At 43.2% G+C, this 17,288-nt stretch overlaps 1 protein-coding gene across 4 annotated transcripts; it reads left to right on the top strand.

Moving 5' to 3' along the window:
- Positions 1-3,872: 3,872 nt before the first annotated feature.
- On the top strand, positions 3,873-16,718 carry LOC6619385 (protein Teyrha-meyrha). Of its 4 annotated transcripts, none has more exons than XM_032719241.1 (9): positions 3,873-4,231; positions 9,992-10,237; positions 10,358-10,511; positions 13,322-13,947; positions 14,011-14,169; positions 14,235-14,538; positions 14,782-15,052; positions 15,477-15,771; positions 15,961-16,718. In XM_032719241.1, the coding sequence occupies exons 1-9, from the start codon at positions 4,115-4,117 to the stop codon at positions 16,222-16,224; spliced, it is 2,436 nt and encodes an 811-aa protein (XP_032575132.1). In that variant the 5' UTR covers positions 3,873-4,114; the 3' UTR covers positions 16,225-16,718. The 4 variants fall into 4 exon arrangements, with proteins under 4 accessions (XP_032575132.1, XP_032575136.1, XP_032575135.1 ...); XM_032719245.1 differs by having other exon boundaries at positions 15,477-15,714; positions 15,965-16,052; XM_032719244.1 differs by having other exon boundaries at positions 15,965-16,046.
- The last annotated feature ends 570 nt before the right edge of the window (positions 16,719-17,288 follow it).

Genomic DNA, 17,288 nt, shown 5'->3' with positions numbered 1-17,288 from the left:
TAAATGGTATATATATTTATATAATTTATAAATATATATCATATATAAGTTTTTATTCGTACTAAAATAACCCTTTTGTAAAAGGATATTTACCACAGTTGCACCCCACAAGTTTGAGTTTAAAATTTTTCTCTGAGTGCACGCATTTTTATGAGGGATGTAAGGGGTGTGGGGTGGGCGAAGTTGACTTTGTTGTTGCTGCGCTGCGTTTTTCTGTCACTTTGCGCAAATGTGTCCTTGCAAATCCTGTTAAAATTGCATTTGGAACATGTCAACATTGCGACTGTGTGCTGCCGAAACCGCAAAAAAAAGAACACCCGACGCCCAATCCCAAAAAAGCCAACCCGAAGGCCCCCTCCCCTCCCTGCCCATCCAATGGCTATGCTTTTTACGATTTCGCTTTGTTTCGTTCTATTTTTCCGTACATTTATTTCGCTTGTAATTCATTTCCATTCATATTTACATGCAAAAGTGCGAAGTATTGGTACATTTTCCTGCTCTTTTGCCAGCGCATTTGTCTGGGATTTGCGGGGGATTGCTTTTGGGTTCTGTTTTTCCTTCTATAACTTTTTTACGATAGACGCATCTGTGTTTTTTATTTTTTGTTCTATCTCTACTGGTACTTTTGCGGGGGTTCGTTCGAGATTCGAGGGATTGGTTGTGGCACATTTGACAGCCGAACGGTTTTGGCACTTGTTCTGCGGTTTCAATTAATTCGGAGGCGTTGCCCGGATTTTCCTGCGGTTTTCCTCGGCACAGGCAGGTGTGAAGGATGAGATAGCGATGGGAATTATGTACTTTGGGGATGTTTTCGAGACAGGATTAGCTTCTCGTATGGTCGATAAATCACGGAAGCCGAACTTATAGGAAAGTATTTGAAAAGCAATTAATATGCAAAGTAGTGTTGCACAGTAGGCAGTAACTCAATGTCATATAAGGATATGTTGGTTGTCATTGGTGTTAGAAGCAAGTATCAAAAAGTTGATATGTGAAGTTTACCAATATGATATTGACAATACAATGTTTGCTGAAAGGTCAAGTGATTATAGTACTAAGATATGGGTTATTGCCAAAATAAAATATTAATATCACAGTGCTAACACATACCTTCAAAAGTAGCAGTTTTAGAATCAAAATTTTTGTTAAATATTAAATGTTGTATTAGGTCGCATTAGCATCTGTTAATAAACAATTCAATCGAAAGTCTTTTAGAACTATTAGTCTCAAATTTTTACCAATTAAAGATATATATCCATCCCCTCCCAGTATTTTATCTTTTTTTCGGCGCGTCCCCTAGGCAAACTGAATTATGAGAAATTGTTTGGCGAAATAAAAAAGCAAGATTATTAAAGAACTGAGCAGAGCAGAGCCAAAGTTGCGGCAGCTGCTCGGCCACTACATAAATTAGTTGTCAGGCCAAGTTGCACAAAGTACATACCCATGCCCATACCCATTCCCACATAGGAGATGCTGCGGATGAGGAGGTGGCCAGGACGGAGGACAGTTGGTTATATATAGAGCCGCGCCCACACGCCCGAAAGATAAGAAGAAAGAAATCGGACCGAAGACAAGTATTTAATTTTGTAGCTGGCAAGCTGACAAACTGACAAGCAGAAGAAGAATAAGATATGGTGGGGGCTGAAATAAGTGAAGGCAATCTGCAGAGTGAAGGCAGCACATAAATAAAATGAAAAATCTACTGCCAACCCGAAATGCAGTACAAGTCCTGTACATGGCACTCGCCCTGCGATTTCGCCAGTTACCAGTTACCAGTTACCAGTCACCAGTTCCCAGTTGCTAGTTACCAGTCAGCAGTCGAAGGAAGACTTAGTTACCTCTGGAAGCAGCAGGATGAGTTGGGGGACAGTGGGACAGCGGGACACCACTCTATGTACAAGAAATAGACACATAATGTAGGCTACCTCCAACGTCGGCGCATGCGCCCCGAACTCCCGGACTTCCCTCCTAGTTGTCTCACTCTGGCATTCCCAATCCCAATGACTCTGCGACTCCTTCCCTGCTTTCCACGTAGGGCTCTTCCGAGGATTCCCCAAACAGAGAACAATATGGCCCTAAAGTGATTATATTTCTTGAATATGCATTTCAACTTTTAAAACTTTTTAAGGATTTGAAAATAAAAGTTTTTTTTTTTTTTTTTTATTAATTTATTTTTTAAGGCATACGGGAAAATAAAAGTATTGCTTATTGATATGATATGATATAGTATTTTGCTCAAGTATTTTGCTCAGTGCACTACAGATCTCTCGCTCCCACTTCCACTCAGCACTCCCTCTCACTCCTCCCACTCAGTATCGCGCACTCCCTCCCACCGACAGAGATGGGTAATAAACCGAGAGGCGGCAGGCTGATGGAAATTATAAAGTGCAGGCTCGTCTGCTTGCACAGGAATTCTTAAAATGTAAATTTAATGAGCAAAAAATTAGAAGAAATCTCCGACAGCCGATCCCCCGACCCAAAGATGGTAAAGAGAAAATTTACTAGCCACCAATTAAAGGAGCGGGGAGCGTCTGGTGTCAACTGGCTTGCTTTGACGGACAGGGCCCCATAAACATGTCAGAAAGGCTTGCGCATTTTTTATCCGCATCTTCAGCACCTCCGCGAGGTGCTCCTCCCTACCAATCCGAGTAAATTGCAGGGAAAATACTTTATTTAGTTAGTCCGGCGTATTGGAAATCACAGCGCAACACACACAGGGCAACGAGCTGCCAATAAAAAGTCGCGCGCAGAATGGTTAAGCTTTTTATGCTGTTCCCAACACTAAACACAGTGGTTGCTGGAGGTTGTCTCCTCTGGCGTTGTTTTAATACTGCTATAGTTGTAGCTTCTTGTTTGCAGTAATATTGTGTGACAACTATTTCTGCTTGTAGCTACTTTGTTGGCCAGTTGACAGTGGAGCAAGTGCTAAAAATCAATAGGTTCTGGCAGCTTACTGAAGTCTTGAAGTCCATCTTCAACATTATTCAATAATTGCTGATTACTATAAGCAAAAGATAAAGATAAGCTTAAACAAAGACAATTTATTATTACATTTTGGGTACTAATTATACAAGCAATAAAGTATTATAAAACTTTAAACTACTACACAAATATGCATATTTATATATATATTCCTAACAATGTTTTAACGTTGTGCAATTGGCTTGCTTTCTTTTAACCAGAAGAGCCGTCGCGGCCTATTAAATTCCAATTTTCTTGACACCCTGTCCTCGAAATATTTTCGGCACTTCGCGCCCAATAAATACCACAGTAATGCGCTATATTAAGTGGACAGTGTGCAAAAACCCAGCTGCAGGGGCAGAAAAAAGGAAAGAGACTACTTCCAAGATACTTTTGTCCGGGACAGTGTCCGACAAACAACAACAAAATGCCAAAGCCAAAAGTAAAAATGTTTCCCATACGGTTTATTTACACAAAATGTCAGAAGTTTACGTCCGAGGGAGGGGTGCTGATCGAGGGGGAAAATGGTTAAGGGGGGGGGAAATCCGGGGAGTGCCAGTACCAGTTCGAGTGCGAGTACCAGGTGCTGGCAGACAAACAGGCGTACAATGGCCAACGGATGGACAAACGCAACCATTTTGGAATAATAATGCAGCGGCAAAAACAAGCTGTGCGCCCAAGGAGGTGAGAACATAATGTAAAGACACTGCCGCAGTGGGAGTGGGCGTGCGTGAGAGCGGGACGGCGAGAGTGCAGGCAAACCGGTTGTGGCCGCTGGCCAATCAGAGGTCGCGAGGCGTTACGCGGCGACGGCGACGCCGACTGCGCAGCGGCGAGGCTGGAGAAGAGGAAGCACACGGGCCAACTAACGGCAACTGGTTTCCATTTGGCCTCAGTTGGATTTCTGCAGCGCGTACGTGCGGGTGTCCTGTGTCGAGCGAGTGAGAGAGTTTTAGAGTGAAGGAGAGCGAGTGAGCTGTCAGCTGATCCGAGCTTTACCGTTTACCGACGCGCAAATACAATTCTCAATCGATTATTACCGATACTGAGTGATCTTTGCATGTGCCAACACTGAAACACAAGCGAAAGTGAGGTTATGAGTGCCCCCTAGTGCCAAATTAGTCTAAACCAAAACCAAAACAAAAACGAGCTGCAGATGGAAAGCAACGCATTTGGCAGCAGCCATTTGCCGTCCCAAGCGCTCGTTGTCCTCTCGGAAGCCGCTTCCGGTCTGCACGAGGCTCTACGTGGACAACGTCCGTTTCCATCGAGAGTAAGTAGAGCCCAGAAACTCAGCTTCAGCCCAAACCATCCGGACAGTCGCTGATTGGAATCGCCCAGCCGATCGATTCTGATCGGACGGAGCGGGGACATATTTATGACAAATCATAAAGACTGGGGGCCGGTAGCCGAAATGCCGAATGATGCCATAAATCAGCACACCGCTAGCGAGGCAAAGGAATCGCGAAACGGCGGCCAAGAAAGCCCACAGCAAGCAAAACAATGCTGCATTGTAAAACAACAAATCCAACCAGAAGTTCCAAGTGAACTTCCAGTTGGAGATGCGACTAGGGATGACAGCGTGATTGCCGATCATGCACTCAATTAAGGATCCATTATGGAGAGAGAAAGTGTGGAGAAAGCTGTGAGCGCTCGTTTAAGTGCAGTGTATAGTGTGAGCTACTTAATTTAGATGCAGCATAGCTTAAAATGGAGTTGTTATAAGAAATATGTACAGAAAGGAAGCCAGTAGTCTTGTTCAAAATGATATATCTCATAATGTTAATTTACAAAAAAAAGATACAACTACAACGATATATAAATTATATTAAATTGTTGGTTTCTGGATTCTAAATTGTACATAGATTGAATGAATTTCTCCATTGAGAGAATATATGTAGCTGTTTTTATATAGCGTTCCCACTTAAAGAAAAGGTAAAAGCTTTATAGATACACTTCTAAATAGTTAATGTCGAATTTTTCCATCCTCTGATACCAACTTCAGATGTTTCCTATATCCCAAAAGAACTACCCGATCACGGTCGCATTTCCAATGCGGCAGTCAGTCAAGAGGCAGATTCAGAGAGTTCGTCGTCGCATTCCGATCGGCGAATGCGTTTCCAAACGCCCCATTGTGTGTAGATTTTTGCGACGAACAGATTTATGATAGCTTCAATTCCGAACTGCGAGTCGGGCCTGATGGAAGTGGAAGTGGAAGCGGGCCGCAGTTAACTACTGGCCCGATTCCGATCCCAATCCCAATCCCGATCCCACAGAGCAGACCCATTTGATTTGGCTGGAAGTCGATTCCCGGCCAGCTTCTGCTCATTCTCCTGCCTGTCATCATTGTAAACATGAGCAATGATCTTGACGCTGATGCTACAAATGATGAAGAACTCGGCCGCTGATGATGTTCGAACAGTCCGCTTGGCGAAACTGGTTATTCCGAGCGGAGCTGCAGTCCGAATAGGAACGTATGTATCTCTGCCCTGCATAGCATTGAGTAGCGTTAAGATATGTTAAACATGACAACAATATGTCCTCGGCGTTCAGATGCGAGTTGGGTTGTGAGGAAACGATTTTCGACACGGAAGACAGTGGAAAAGCAGGGATATCGCTTAGAAAGAGCACGTATTTACCTTGCTTTTGAGGAATTCTCGTCGTGAAACAGGGCTTCTATTGATACCTATCAAGTTTTTACCGCCTCAATGTCACTTAAATATTCTTAATAAGATTCTTAAAAAAGAATCATTATAAAATACAATATTAGCTGTAGGTTTAGGGTTTTAGCACATATTGCAGTTAAAGTGAACAGCTTTAAATGTGTAAAATAAAACTTAAAGAAAGAACAGGAAGTACATTTTGACTTTTCAATGTCTCTAAAGAACTTTTTGCCTACATATACCTATGCTAGCTTTTTCAGTATTAGTTGCTTCTGCTTTCTTGGCCATTTCTTCTTCCAATGACGATTCCTTCTAAGGCCACTGCACAAGTCGCTTATCTAGCATAATTTATGAAACCGATTACAATCGGCCATGGGGCAGACAATAAAAATTAATAAAAACAAGCCGAGCGAGCATATTAAAAGCAATGTCAAATGGTTTAATATGGGCCTGCTTCCAGTGGAACTGCCTCCTCCACTTCTCCATTCCGCTTGCCCACGGACCTTCAACCACCGACCTGTTTGTTTGGCTGGGCGAAGGGCAAGAAGGAAAAGAAACCCACCAAGCACCATAACAATTCTGTAACCACGACGGCAGCAGGAACAACAAAAGGTAAACAGACTGACCCCTTCGGAAAATGGCAGTCAAGTTGGGGTGGTCAGAGTTATGGCACCGAGGCGGGCCAAAATATGAAAAATAATTCTTTTTTTTTTGCCACTTATTGCCACAAAGTATGAGTAGTTGAGTTGTGTGCATATGCGAGTGTGTGTGTGTATCTGTGTGTGTGTGTGGGACTGAGGCTAATTTAATTTATGGCAATTCATCAGGAAGGCAGCTAGGAACCAAGCAGCGAAATGCGGAGGCAGCGAGGCGTTTAACCAGCAGTACTTACTACCAAAGGGAGTATTATGTCCAAATGGTCAGTGATAGTTGGCCAAGAGAATTCCAACAGGGGGAAGAGATAGGACGAGGTGCAGAAGTGGAAGATATGATGTTTCTTACAAGCGGTTTCCTATTTCAAATGTACATATGTACAAATTACATGAATTAAGATAAATATCAATTGGAAGAAGAATTTGAAGTCGTTGAAGTCGTTTTACATAATAGAAAGTTTTGAACTTAATTTCATCACCAGGCGAAGTATTATCAGTAGTGTCTTATTTTTGGGTTAAATCATTTGTATTTAAACATCAAATCAGAATAATCCTCATATATAAATTGGCATTGATGCCTATACACATCCGCAAGATAGTTGCCAACTTAAAATCATTTCAGATTATTACGTATACGCTTAAATTATTATGATATAATCAAACTAAACAAAAGCATTGCACATTCTTGTCTTTTTTTGTCATTTATGCTGGCAAAGATTGTCTGTGAACTGGAACATCAATCAAATACAATATTTTGAATTTAAAAGTATCAGATTAAAGTAACAAAATGAGAAAATACAGACTTAAAAGACACCCAGAAGTATGCTACGCAATTCACAGGCATCGCAATTTTCTGCTCCTTGAATTCCGTAGCTTTGGGCCACGGAAAAGGCCAAAGTCGAACAGGTTGAGGCCAGCCATAAACATTTAGTTTGCGAAAATTGCCAATTGCTAAGCGTTTTTAGCATCGCCAGCCGCTCTCTTCGGTTCGATTTGAGCCTCGTTTACTCCGTGTTAGTGCCACAAATTGAGATTTATTTGCGGAGCGGCGTGGAGGCCAAGTTGTTTGCTTTGTTCTTCTGGGCCGTCTGCTGTCGCTTTCCGTGTTTTATGGCCAAGTTAAGCGAAATTGGCAATTGTATGTGGACAATTGCTATTTGCCACTCGTTATCGTGTTGTTGTAATTAAGCTGTTATTGTTGTTGCTGGTATGTTATGTGCTGCAGCTGAGAGTTGCACCGAGCAAGTGCGTCCCCTTCGCGGGGCGAGTGGCAAACAACGCCAATAACTCAAGTGCTAAGGGCAAACAGAACGAATTTATGCAAATCTGGTCGCAGTCATCATCCCCCTCGCCGGATAAGGAATGCTACAATTTGGGATAACAAATCACCCGCCCGGCGCTAATAGAAAAGCAAACAAAGCGGGAGTAGAACCAAACTTCCCACACCAGCCAAGGGACAAAAAAGGAGCACCTGCTCCTGCACTGAAAAAAATTACTTAAGTCTTAGTGTCATCTTATGATACTTTTGTATTCACCTCTATGATGAATGGCTAAATCTGAAAAGCGTTTAATTCCGCGAAAATTTAATCTTGTTTCTCAACTCTTAACTGTTTTAATGCCTTTGTCTAAAGTGAATCCAACTTTAAAATATACAATAGATACCATTAAGCCATTAGAACATTTAAACTTTCAGTGCACTATCAAAATTGGTTAATCGAAAGCATTTCCCTGTGTATGGCATTTATTGCACTGATTAACGGGCATAAATCAATCGGCGAAAGTCACGCTGAAAATCCCCCAACACGGATTGCATTAAAAAGTCCTTTGGAATGGGAGTGCCAAGTGGCTGACCACTTCTGTTGGGGTTTTCAATTCCAAACCGGGGATGGAGCCCTTAAACACCCGTGGACCAATGTGCAGACTTAGACAAAGTGCAACTCATGCGGTTGCAATACCCCAAGCTCCTCCTGCTTCCACTGACTTGCAACATTCGAGGCTAATGAAGAGGGGGATGATGTGCCTGGTGATTATTCAGATCCGATGTGGCAACATATGCGTCCAAATGAAGGTGCTAATAATCCCCAATTTATTGGACTCGCCTTGGCTGCAGCGTGTGACCAGGATTACGATGGAAATTAACGCGGACATGGGTCCAGATTAATCAACTGTAATTAATGAGATTGATTAACCAAAGTGTCCATTCTGTACTGTAAAAATAACTTAAATTTAACTATAATCCATTGTGAATGTTTAGTTTATCAAGAAGCACATAAGTTTTGAACTTATACCTACTATATCCAGTTAAATATATCCGCTATGTTTAATATTTAGATTGGATTTTAAATGGAATAACCAACAGTTTCCTGCGATAACATTAGTCCCATAATTTGCTCGCACTTTTCGCCGTAAAAATACTCGCTGGCAGACAAATTTGTATGTAAATTTTGCTGTTCCCAAGTTTCCATGGCTGAGGGGTCGTTGGAGTGACGGGGGTGTGGGTGAGGGTTAATACTTGTCACACATGTCGCCGCTTATGGTCTACTCTTCGTATCTTGTCTGTGCGGCAATCGCCGCTTAGCGCCTCAATTTGTTGGGAACGCTGTCTGGTGAGTCCTGTGGGTTATCTGCCCCAGTCCACGGACTGCGACAGCGGACTCACCCTGCCCACTTCACCCATATCATTTACCATAGTCCTTGTGTGAGTTTTGGATCGGAGAAAGTTGGGGGGCGGGGGCCAAAGCGTTTTCCTCGTTATTTCACACCCCATTGGAAGTGAGCTATCCGCCACTTTCCCTCGATATTGACACAGTTTATGGCAATGTTCGATATCGTAATTCTAAAATCTCTCAATTTAACATTTATTCGTCGTAAATTAAACATTTTTGTGCACAATTTGTATCGATGCAAATCGACGCCGCCCTTCGGAGCTTTTTCCTTCTTTTCTACCGGGGAATGGGATTAGGTATCGCAGTTTTCCTGCTTTTCCAAACCTTTCCAAGCCTTAGCATATGTTACCCACATCCGTGTTTGCGCCTCCACCTTCCATAATTGGCTAATTTTAACGCCAAGTCATGTAGCTGCCATAATTTGTTGCGCGATCCGATGCTCAGACTCGAGTAATGCGCATATTTAACGCTTAAATTATACGCTCACTTAACTTTTAAAAACTCTGGGCTTAGATGCTTACTAAGCATGCTTTCATGCATTTTCAGTGGCATTTAAGTTCATTATAATTTGCGGATAAATAGGACATAAGTTTAGATAAGGGAAGATAGGCACTCACATGGTATAACAACTACAAGTACTATTTGTAAATTATGAAACGATTCCACTATCTTGATATATTGTAGTTTTGGGCGTCAGCTTTTCTATAAAATTCCACTTCGATTACAGAAATCGATTTGTTGGTTAACAATAGTATTAAACGTACTGAAATAAGTATGAAAATTTCCAATTTTTTGCCCAGAATTGTTGCCCACAGAATCTTCTCTCCCACAAAAAAGTATCTATACATTTTTGGTGAATATTTTGTTGGATTTGCTCCCACTCATAAACTGAATAGGTGCATCGACCTTGATATATAATGGTACCCCGCGAAATCCAGTAATATAAAATGAATGAAATCTTGCTATTGTCACGATTCTACAATACTTTCCCCATTTCTCTCGCCCCAACTGTGCTTCCTAGGTAATCCCTTTCGATTTCCCCCTCTTGCAGCTACCCGACGCCAAAGATCTGCACAACATGTCACTAGTCGGCAACTACTTCAATCCGCACCTGCTGCTCAACCACGGGATGCTGGTGGCCAACGGAGCGGCGGCGGCAGCGGCGGCGGCTGGAGCGGGACCGGCCAGCTACTTTGCCAGTGACCGCTCGCCGCTGGGCAAGCCGTCGGTGCTGTCGAACTTCTCGCTGCCGTCGGCCTTCTCGCCGCCCAAGTACATCGGCATATCCCTGGATCAGGTGAGTTGGCATCGGGTTGGGTTGGCTGCCAATCGGTATCCGCTGATGCGATGAGCTGATAATCGGCGCAAGATTGACACTTGTCATAATGGGATTTGCACTTCGATTTCCATCCGGCAGAATCTGTTCAATGGCAGCGAATCATTTCGCACGGATTCGGCCAGCCCCACATGCACATCGCACGAATCCATGGAGGGATCACAGGATTACGATGCCGTTGAAAAGGGTGAAAGTCCACGCAGCAATAATTCTCAGGATCCCAGGGATTTGAGACGTAAGTAGGGTTGCTTGCACCGCATTTATTTATTTAGCAAATTTACATCCACATCGCACAAAAAAATTTGCATGTTTGCGATAAAAGGAAAAATTGGAAAGTTCGGGCCTTCGAACTCCTTTTTTTTTGCTGATAAAAATCGCCGTGCGTATTTGTTTCAATTTTACTTTTGCCGAGCAATTTTAACGCTTCAGTAGGTTAACTTTGACTGGCAGGCGTAAGGACAGCGACAGGACCTCCCATCTCCTGCACTTCAATTCGTTTTTTATTAGTTTTCTCGAGTCCAGATACTTTGCTTAAATTCTCTCTTATTTACCTGGGGGTTGTTCCTGTTCCAGCTTTTCCGTTTTCCCTAAATTTCCATCCCAACCTTTCCAAAAAAGTAGGCTAAATCGTCTCGTCTGCAAATGCGTTGCTAATTGGTCTAGTAAAGCTGATCGAGTTAAGCGCCTTATGACAAAAATCGGGCTGCAGCATATGAAAATGATAAATATGAATGCAAATGAACAAAACAAATGGGATAAATGACAGGAGCGTAGTGCCAAGGGGGTTCAATAGGGTTTCCTAAAGGTTTCAATATGTAAGCAATAATGCACTCCAGTAAGGAGATATAATATGTAGAACATTTAGTTGAAAACCGAGATAACATAGAATGTTACATTTTTGCAATAAATAGTTTACATAAAATGTAAAATTTGTTTAATTATATTCACTTGTACCCCCTTTCCAACACCTCTGCCTAAAACAGTGACAACTCTGTTTATCTTTCGGCCATTATTTGCCTTTCAACTTAAGCCGGAAAACCAGTTTTCCCTCGCCACATGAACCCACCACCCATACTCAACATGTGGATTTGTGTTTAACTTTTGGATTAGCGAGTAGTCGTGGATAGACAGGAGCGCCATAAATTAATTTCGATAAATAATACACTTTTAATTAGCTGAAGCTGCAGCGCAAGCCAGCATCCATCAATGGGTTAAACTAACTGAAGTTTAGCGGCGAACAGGCCAATTTAACCCCACTGCAGGGCAGAAGTCAAAAGGGCATGCGAGGAATGAGAAGCCAGCGAAGGGTTAAGAGGAGGGGAGCATGTCGTAAGTGTTTTAAATGGCACAAGGATACACGTATATAAGGATAATCGACTGGAGTGGTCCCAATGAAATGTTACATCAACCCCATTCCAGGCAACCCGACCACTTGACTACAAAGTCAAACCAACCGCACATCCTTTTTCGGGCGGCTCGTGCTCGGCACACGAAGACGTCCTCCAGTGGCGGCTAATTACTCATCCAGGCCATTGCCGCAACTCTTCCGGAGACATTGTGCAGCCACCCTCGGGATTCCATAATGTTTGCTCATTTATCGCCGGCTGGGGGACACACTTTTTCGGTTTACTCTGCGATTTGTTGGCTCAAAGGATGCGCAAGTGTTGCGAATCGCTTTGATTGCATTGTTTGCCATTGTTATGACGAGCGTTATTATTGCTATTACTTCTGCTCCGCGGTTTTTGTTCGCCGATGATGTATTATATCGAATGCACACTTGGAATTTTCATATTAATTTCCGTAATATTAATGGCAAAGTCATATTTCATCCGGCGATATATGAAACGCCCATTTCTTGGACAGGGAGGATTATGAAATAGCATCGTTGAGCACGTGTCGCAAATCGACGTGGAGTGGGTGGTCATCGAACCTGGACATATTTTCAGTTATGTCAGTCATGAGTGCTATACAAAGAGTTTAAAAAGAGATGGGGCATTCCAAGAAGTTATTATGCAGATTTAGCTAATCACATAAATAAATCTACTGAAAATATTTGTAATTTGATTGTATCATTCACAAAAGATATTTCATCTTTCAATTGCTTCAGTTTGAATATAGATACATTTACATTTTCTTATGAAATACATACAACACAATAGGCACAAAAATTAAATTTCGTTTAGTTTTCCAAACCCTGATTTCAAAATTGAAGCTTATGAACTAGCTAAATGGTAACCAGGAGTAACCCCAGCGAACGTGAGAGATGTGGAGCACCGAACTGGCGGCTAATTTGAACCGGAGTCACGACTCGAATGTATCTCCATTTATGTTAAGCATATCCATTCGACTGCCGGTGATGGGCGCGGTTAACCGACATATTTTGTTGGGCAATAATTTAGAAGAATATAAATAAAACTGTTTCGACTGCGCCTGTTCGAAACGCACTGCGATATGTTTATTGTAATATTATTTTAATTGCCGGCCGCAGTCACGTGCAGAACGGCGGACACATTTTGTTTGCTGGGTTCGCAGCAAACAGTTTGTATTTATTGTGGTTGCCGTTGGCTTATTCATTTTTTCGCCAGTGGCTGCCGAAATACGTGGGGTCGACGTGTGTCTGACATCAGGAATCCTGCAGCGGACTCCTGCGAACCCTGATCCCCACTTGCTGGCAGCCAGATTCGCTTTAAGAATTACGAGCTCCAATTAATTTCCACCGATGTGCTGAAAAGAGGCAATTAGAAAATGCCTGGCAGATTTATTGGCTGGAAAAAAGTGTGGAAATTGCACTGAAAAAATCGATATAGGATTTATCTATATAAGATTGATCCATAATAAATCTACTTATATTTTAGCTTTAATGAAAGGATTTAGAGTTTAGCTAACAATTCTAGAGTATGCATTCCTATTTCTATTCCTATTTCTTTAAGTGCCAACCAATCCATGCTAGATTGTATTTTCCATTTCAATTGTATCAGCTCATGATTAATGATTGCGGACTTGACTGGAATTCAACGATGTCTTCTCCTCTTCCCGCCCACACAGATCTGCATAATGCGGGGAAGGGCCACCAGGCACTGGCCACCTCCTCGTCGGCGTCCAGCTCCTCGTCCTCCTCCTGCTCCACCAGCAATCCCGCCATCAGCACGGCGACCAGCAGCGTTGCCGTTTCGATGGCCAGCCACCTGGCCGCCTCCTCGCCGCACCATCATCCCCACACGCACGCCCACTCGCACCCGCATCCGCTGGCCCATCCGCACGCCCATAGCCACCACCACGTGGGCCACCATGTGGGGGCACCTCCGGTGTCCACGGCGGTGACGACGCACCACCACATGGCCCATCCCCATCCGCTGTCGCACCACCACGCCGCCCACCACGCGGCCTTGGCCAGTTTGAGCATGGCGGGTCTGCGGGCAGTTCCCGGTGGATTGAGCCTGGTCACTGGGCTGCAAGCGGCAGCTGCCGGCGGTGCTATTCCCGAGATGTGCCCCGTTTGTGGACTGAAGCTGAGCGCCGAGGAGTGGCACACCCACTTCCTCACCGAACTGGACAGGCTCTACAAGCTGAGTGCGGGATTCGAGAGGGCCAGCCTGCAGGCCACCTACATGTTTGCTCCTCCGTGTCCCGCGCAGGAGAACGCCATTCGCACCAGTCACAACCGCTGGGAGGTGGGTGTTCCTCAGGAGCTAATCTGGTGCGAATCTAAGCATTCATCTTCTCGATTTCCCTAGACCTTCCAGAGAATACGTAACAATCGCCAGAACCGCCTGAGACTCAAAGTGCGAAAGCGCAAGTACGGCGAAATGTACATGATGGAGAGTCTTTACTGTAGCAGTTGTCCCATCTGCAAGAGGAAGTACGCCTTGGAGACGGGGAAGATTCCTCCAGAGGTAAGTCCAGTGTCCCAAAATAAATATCAGTCGTAAATACTCAATAAAATCCTTTATATTTCCAGGACGATGTCAAATCGCAGGAGGAGATCGAAACGGTGGATGTGGAGAGCTGCAACGACGAAATGCCCGACTCAGGGTCGGAGCTAGCTGCTCCGGGTTCGGGGTCATCCGGCACGGTTATGCCGCCCTCCAGTATGCACAACAGCAACTCGCAGCCGGGCAAGCTGGACGGGATTCTCTACCGGACGGGCTGTGTGCTCAGCCAGAAGGATCCGCATGCCGACGAGCAGGACGTGAGCACCAATGTGACAACGGCGAGCAGCAGTAGTTGGCCAGGCGAGGCACCAACCCACGCACATATCAGTGGTGGGTTTCTAATTTAAAGATTCAAAATGAATCAAAACTCTACCTACATTCCAAATATATACTGTTTAGAATGTAGTATTTCGCTTAGTTTTATCAAGGAATATTACTGATATGAAACTGAAATGAATCAATTCCAATGATTTCAAACCCCATATCAGTACTTTAGATTCGGTTTTTTTTTGATGAGACTTATATTTATGTCCCGCAACTGACGCCAATTGCCCCGTTCCACTTAATCCGCAGTTAAAACCGTCAGCGAGCTGTCATCCACCACACACCACTACTACAACGCGGACTCCTGCGGCGTGGGCGTGAACGACACCAACAGCAGCAGCAGCACCCACAACAACGGCGATGGCAGCAACAAGGATCTGATGATGGACACGGCCTCCTGCCAAAACGACAGCGACGAGGACGTGATTGTGGACGACGACGACACCGTGAAGCTGTCTAGCAAAATCAACTATGGCAAGATGCAGCGCCGCCAGGATGAGCAGAACGTGGGCAGCAGCAGGTGAGACGGTCGCTTCAGTCCTTCAAATAATAACAATTACTTTTTGGAAACTAGCTTAAATATATTGCAAGATTATATTTATTATTTTATATTTATTATCTTATTGTTTTAATATCAGTAATGCTTACTGAAAGCCTTTAAAGCTTTCTTAAATATTTATGTAAATACATCTTAAGTTTATACAAAAATCCTTAATCCTTGTGCATACTGTTTAACAAAGGACAGTGTTGTGGGTTTAATTTAAAGCTATATCATTCAAAAGGATAATATTAAAGATTAGTTTCAGCTGTTTCTGCATATTCTCAAGCATTTTATTTTTAATTTATAATTTCAAACGTAAGTTACCTATAGTTACCAGTGGTCATGTCCTGCGCCAAATGACTTGGATAGGTTTTGTAATTATCCCAAATATGCTCACTTACAGATCCCTCGAGAACCTCTCACCGGTGGAGGAGCGACCGCGGTCGGAGCCGCAGGTGAGCAGCACCGAACCCGGACCCATGGACATATCGCACAACAACAACAACAATAATAATAACAACAACAATAGCAGCAGTAATAACAACAACAATCCGTCGGCGAAATACGCGGAGAGCATGGAGAACAGCCTGTCGCAGTTGTCGTCGATGGGCGTGCCGGGATTAACGCAATTGGACACAAAGGTGGGGATTAGTTCGGATTTAAAACCGGACGATGAAAACAAATGTTTCATTTGTAAGGTAATTTCTCAGTTTGCTTCAGTTTTCACTTCACCTCGATCGGCTCGATCTTTGCACAATCCCCGAGAACCCCTAACTTTCGCTTTCCGCCTCCAGTAATTTCAACCAGTCAATGCACACTTAAGCCGGAAATCTCCAACTCTCCAAAATCTTCTATAATTTGCGCCCACTTTTCTTGTGTATTTCAAGACAGGCATAAAGGATCTCAACACGGATGCGTTCCTGCGCGGCCGTAACTTTTACTTCCACCAGAGCTGTGCCAACGTCATGAGCAGCTACCGGCTGAACAAGGAGCTCCTCAGCCAGGCCCAGAATCAGCAGAGGGCGGCCGCCAACGGAAACGGAAATGGCAGTGGGATCGGAATGGGGGATTCGGGCGGCGCCACGGCAACGCCCCGCAGCCTTTCACCTGCCCAATCTCCGCAGCAGAGCGTCTCGCAGACCATGGAGTGAGCGGAGGGGTGGAGTGGATAATAGCAATCAAAGCGTGAATTTATTAAAATTAATTAACAACATATTGTATTCGAGGTAGCTAATGAATCGCGACGAGCCAGCAGAAGTGGTTAATGGGGCATCCGCAAAGTAGGCAACAACTGCCACGCCCACCAAAAAAAAAGAAAGAGTGTGGTGGAATCCCAATTTTTTTCGCCCTGTATAAATTCTACATGTAAAATTGATTTTGTTTTCATTTCCAATGGAATTGGTTCTGTGTAAAAGAATGTTTTAGTGCAATTTTTGAGTTGCCTTCTCAACGGTCGTATTATGTAATATCAGTATGTATGTACTCGTAGTTTCCCTGAACGTGCTATAATTGTTAAATGTTTGATTGATAACGAAACAAACAATATACGATAAATGAGAATAATTATCATCTCTAAGCAAACTAGTTGTAAATTCTTAAGCCCATAAATTATTTATGAAAAATCAAATAAATACGTGAAATTATTATGGAACGACTGGTTGTAAATGAATTTAGCAAAGGTAAGTATAATCAAATATTCTTATTTTGTTAAGATATTCATATATAAGGGAATTAATAGAATTTGTAAACTAGAGAAAACGCAGTTAAATACTGCCTCGACTATCAGATACCCTTTACTCAGCTAGCGGGTGGAATTTTTAAATTATCTCGTCATAAACTGATCGGAAGCAACAATTTATTTATATATTTTATATTATTTTGTATATTTTGGTGATGAACAAACACAACAATTGACAAATTCGGGACTTTCGAAGCTTTTAAGCTCTATCAATTTGGCAGTGGAAATTTTTTAAGCTGATTACAATTTGCCGACAAAAGCATAAATTGAAGCAAAGCCCCAGCTCATATTCATCAAGTATCAAATGAAAATGATTTACAAGTGCAAAAAGGAATGTAAAAACCGAATTTACTTGTGTACATATGTAATGAGATAAGGCAGGAGTGATGTCAGAGCGAACATACATGTATACCCCATAGTGTTACATTACTACAAAGAGCAGCAAGCTTCCATGGGGTTCTCCACACACTGCTCTCC

The sequence above is a fragment of the Drosophila sechellia genome, chromosome 3L (assembly GCF_004382195.2).
Source record: "Drosophila sechellia strain sech25 chromosome 3L, ASM438219v1, whole genome shotgun sequence".
Classification (NCBI taxonomy): domain Eukaryota; kingdom Metazoa; phylum Arthropoda; class Insecta; order Diptera; family Drosophilidae; genus Drosophila; species Drosophila sechellia.
The sequence above is the reverse complement of the archived record's forward strand: the minus strand, read 5'-3'. Positions and strand labels throughout refer to the sequence as shown.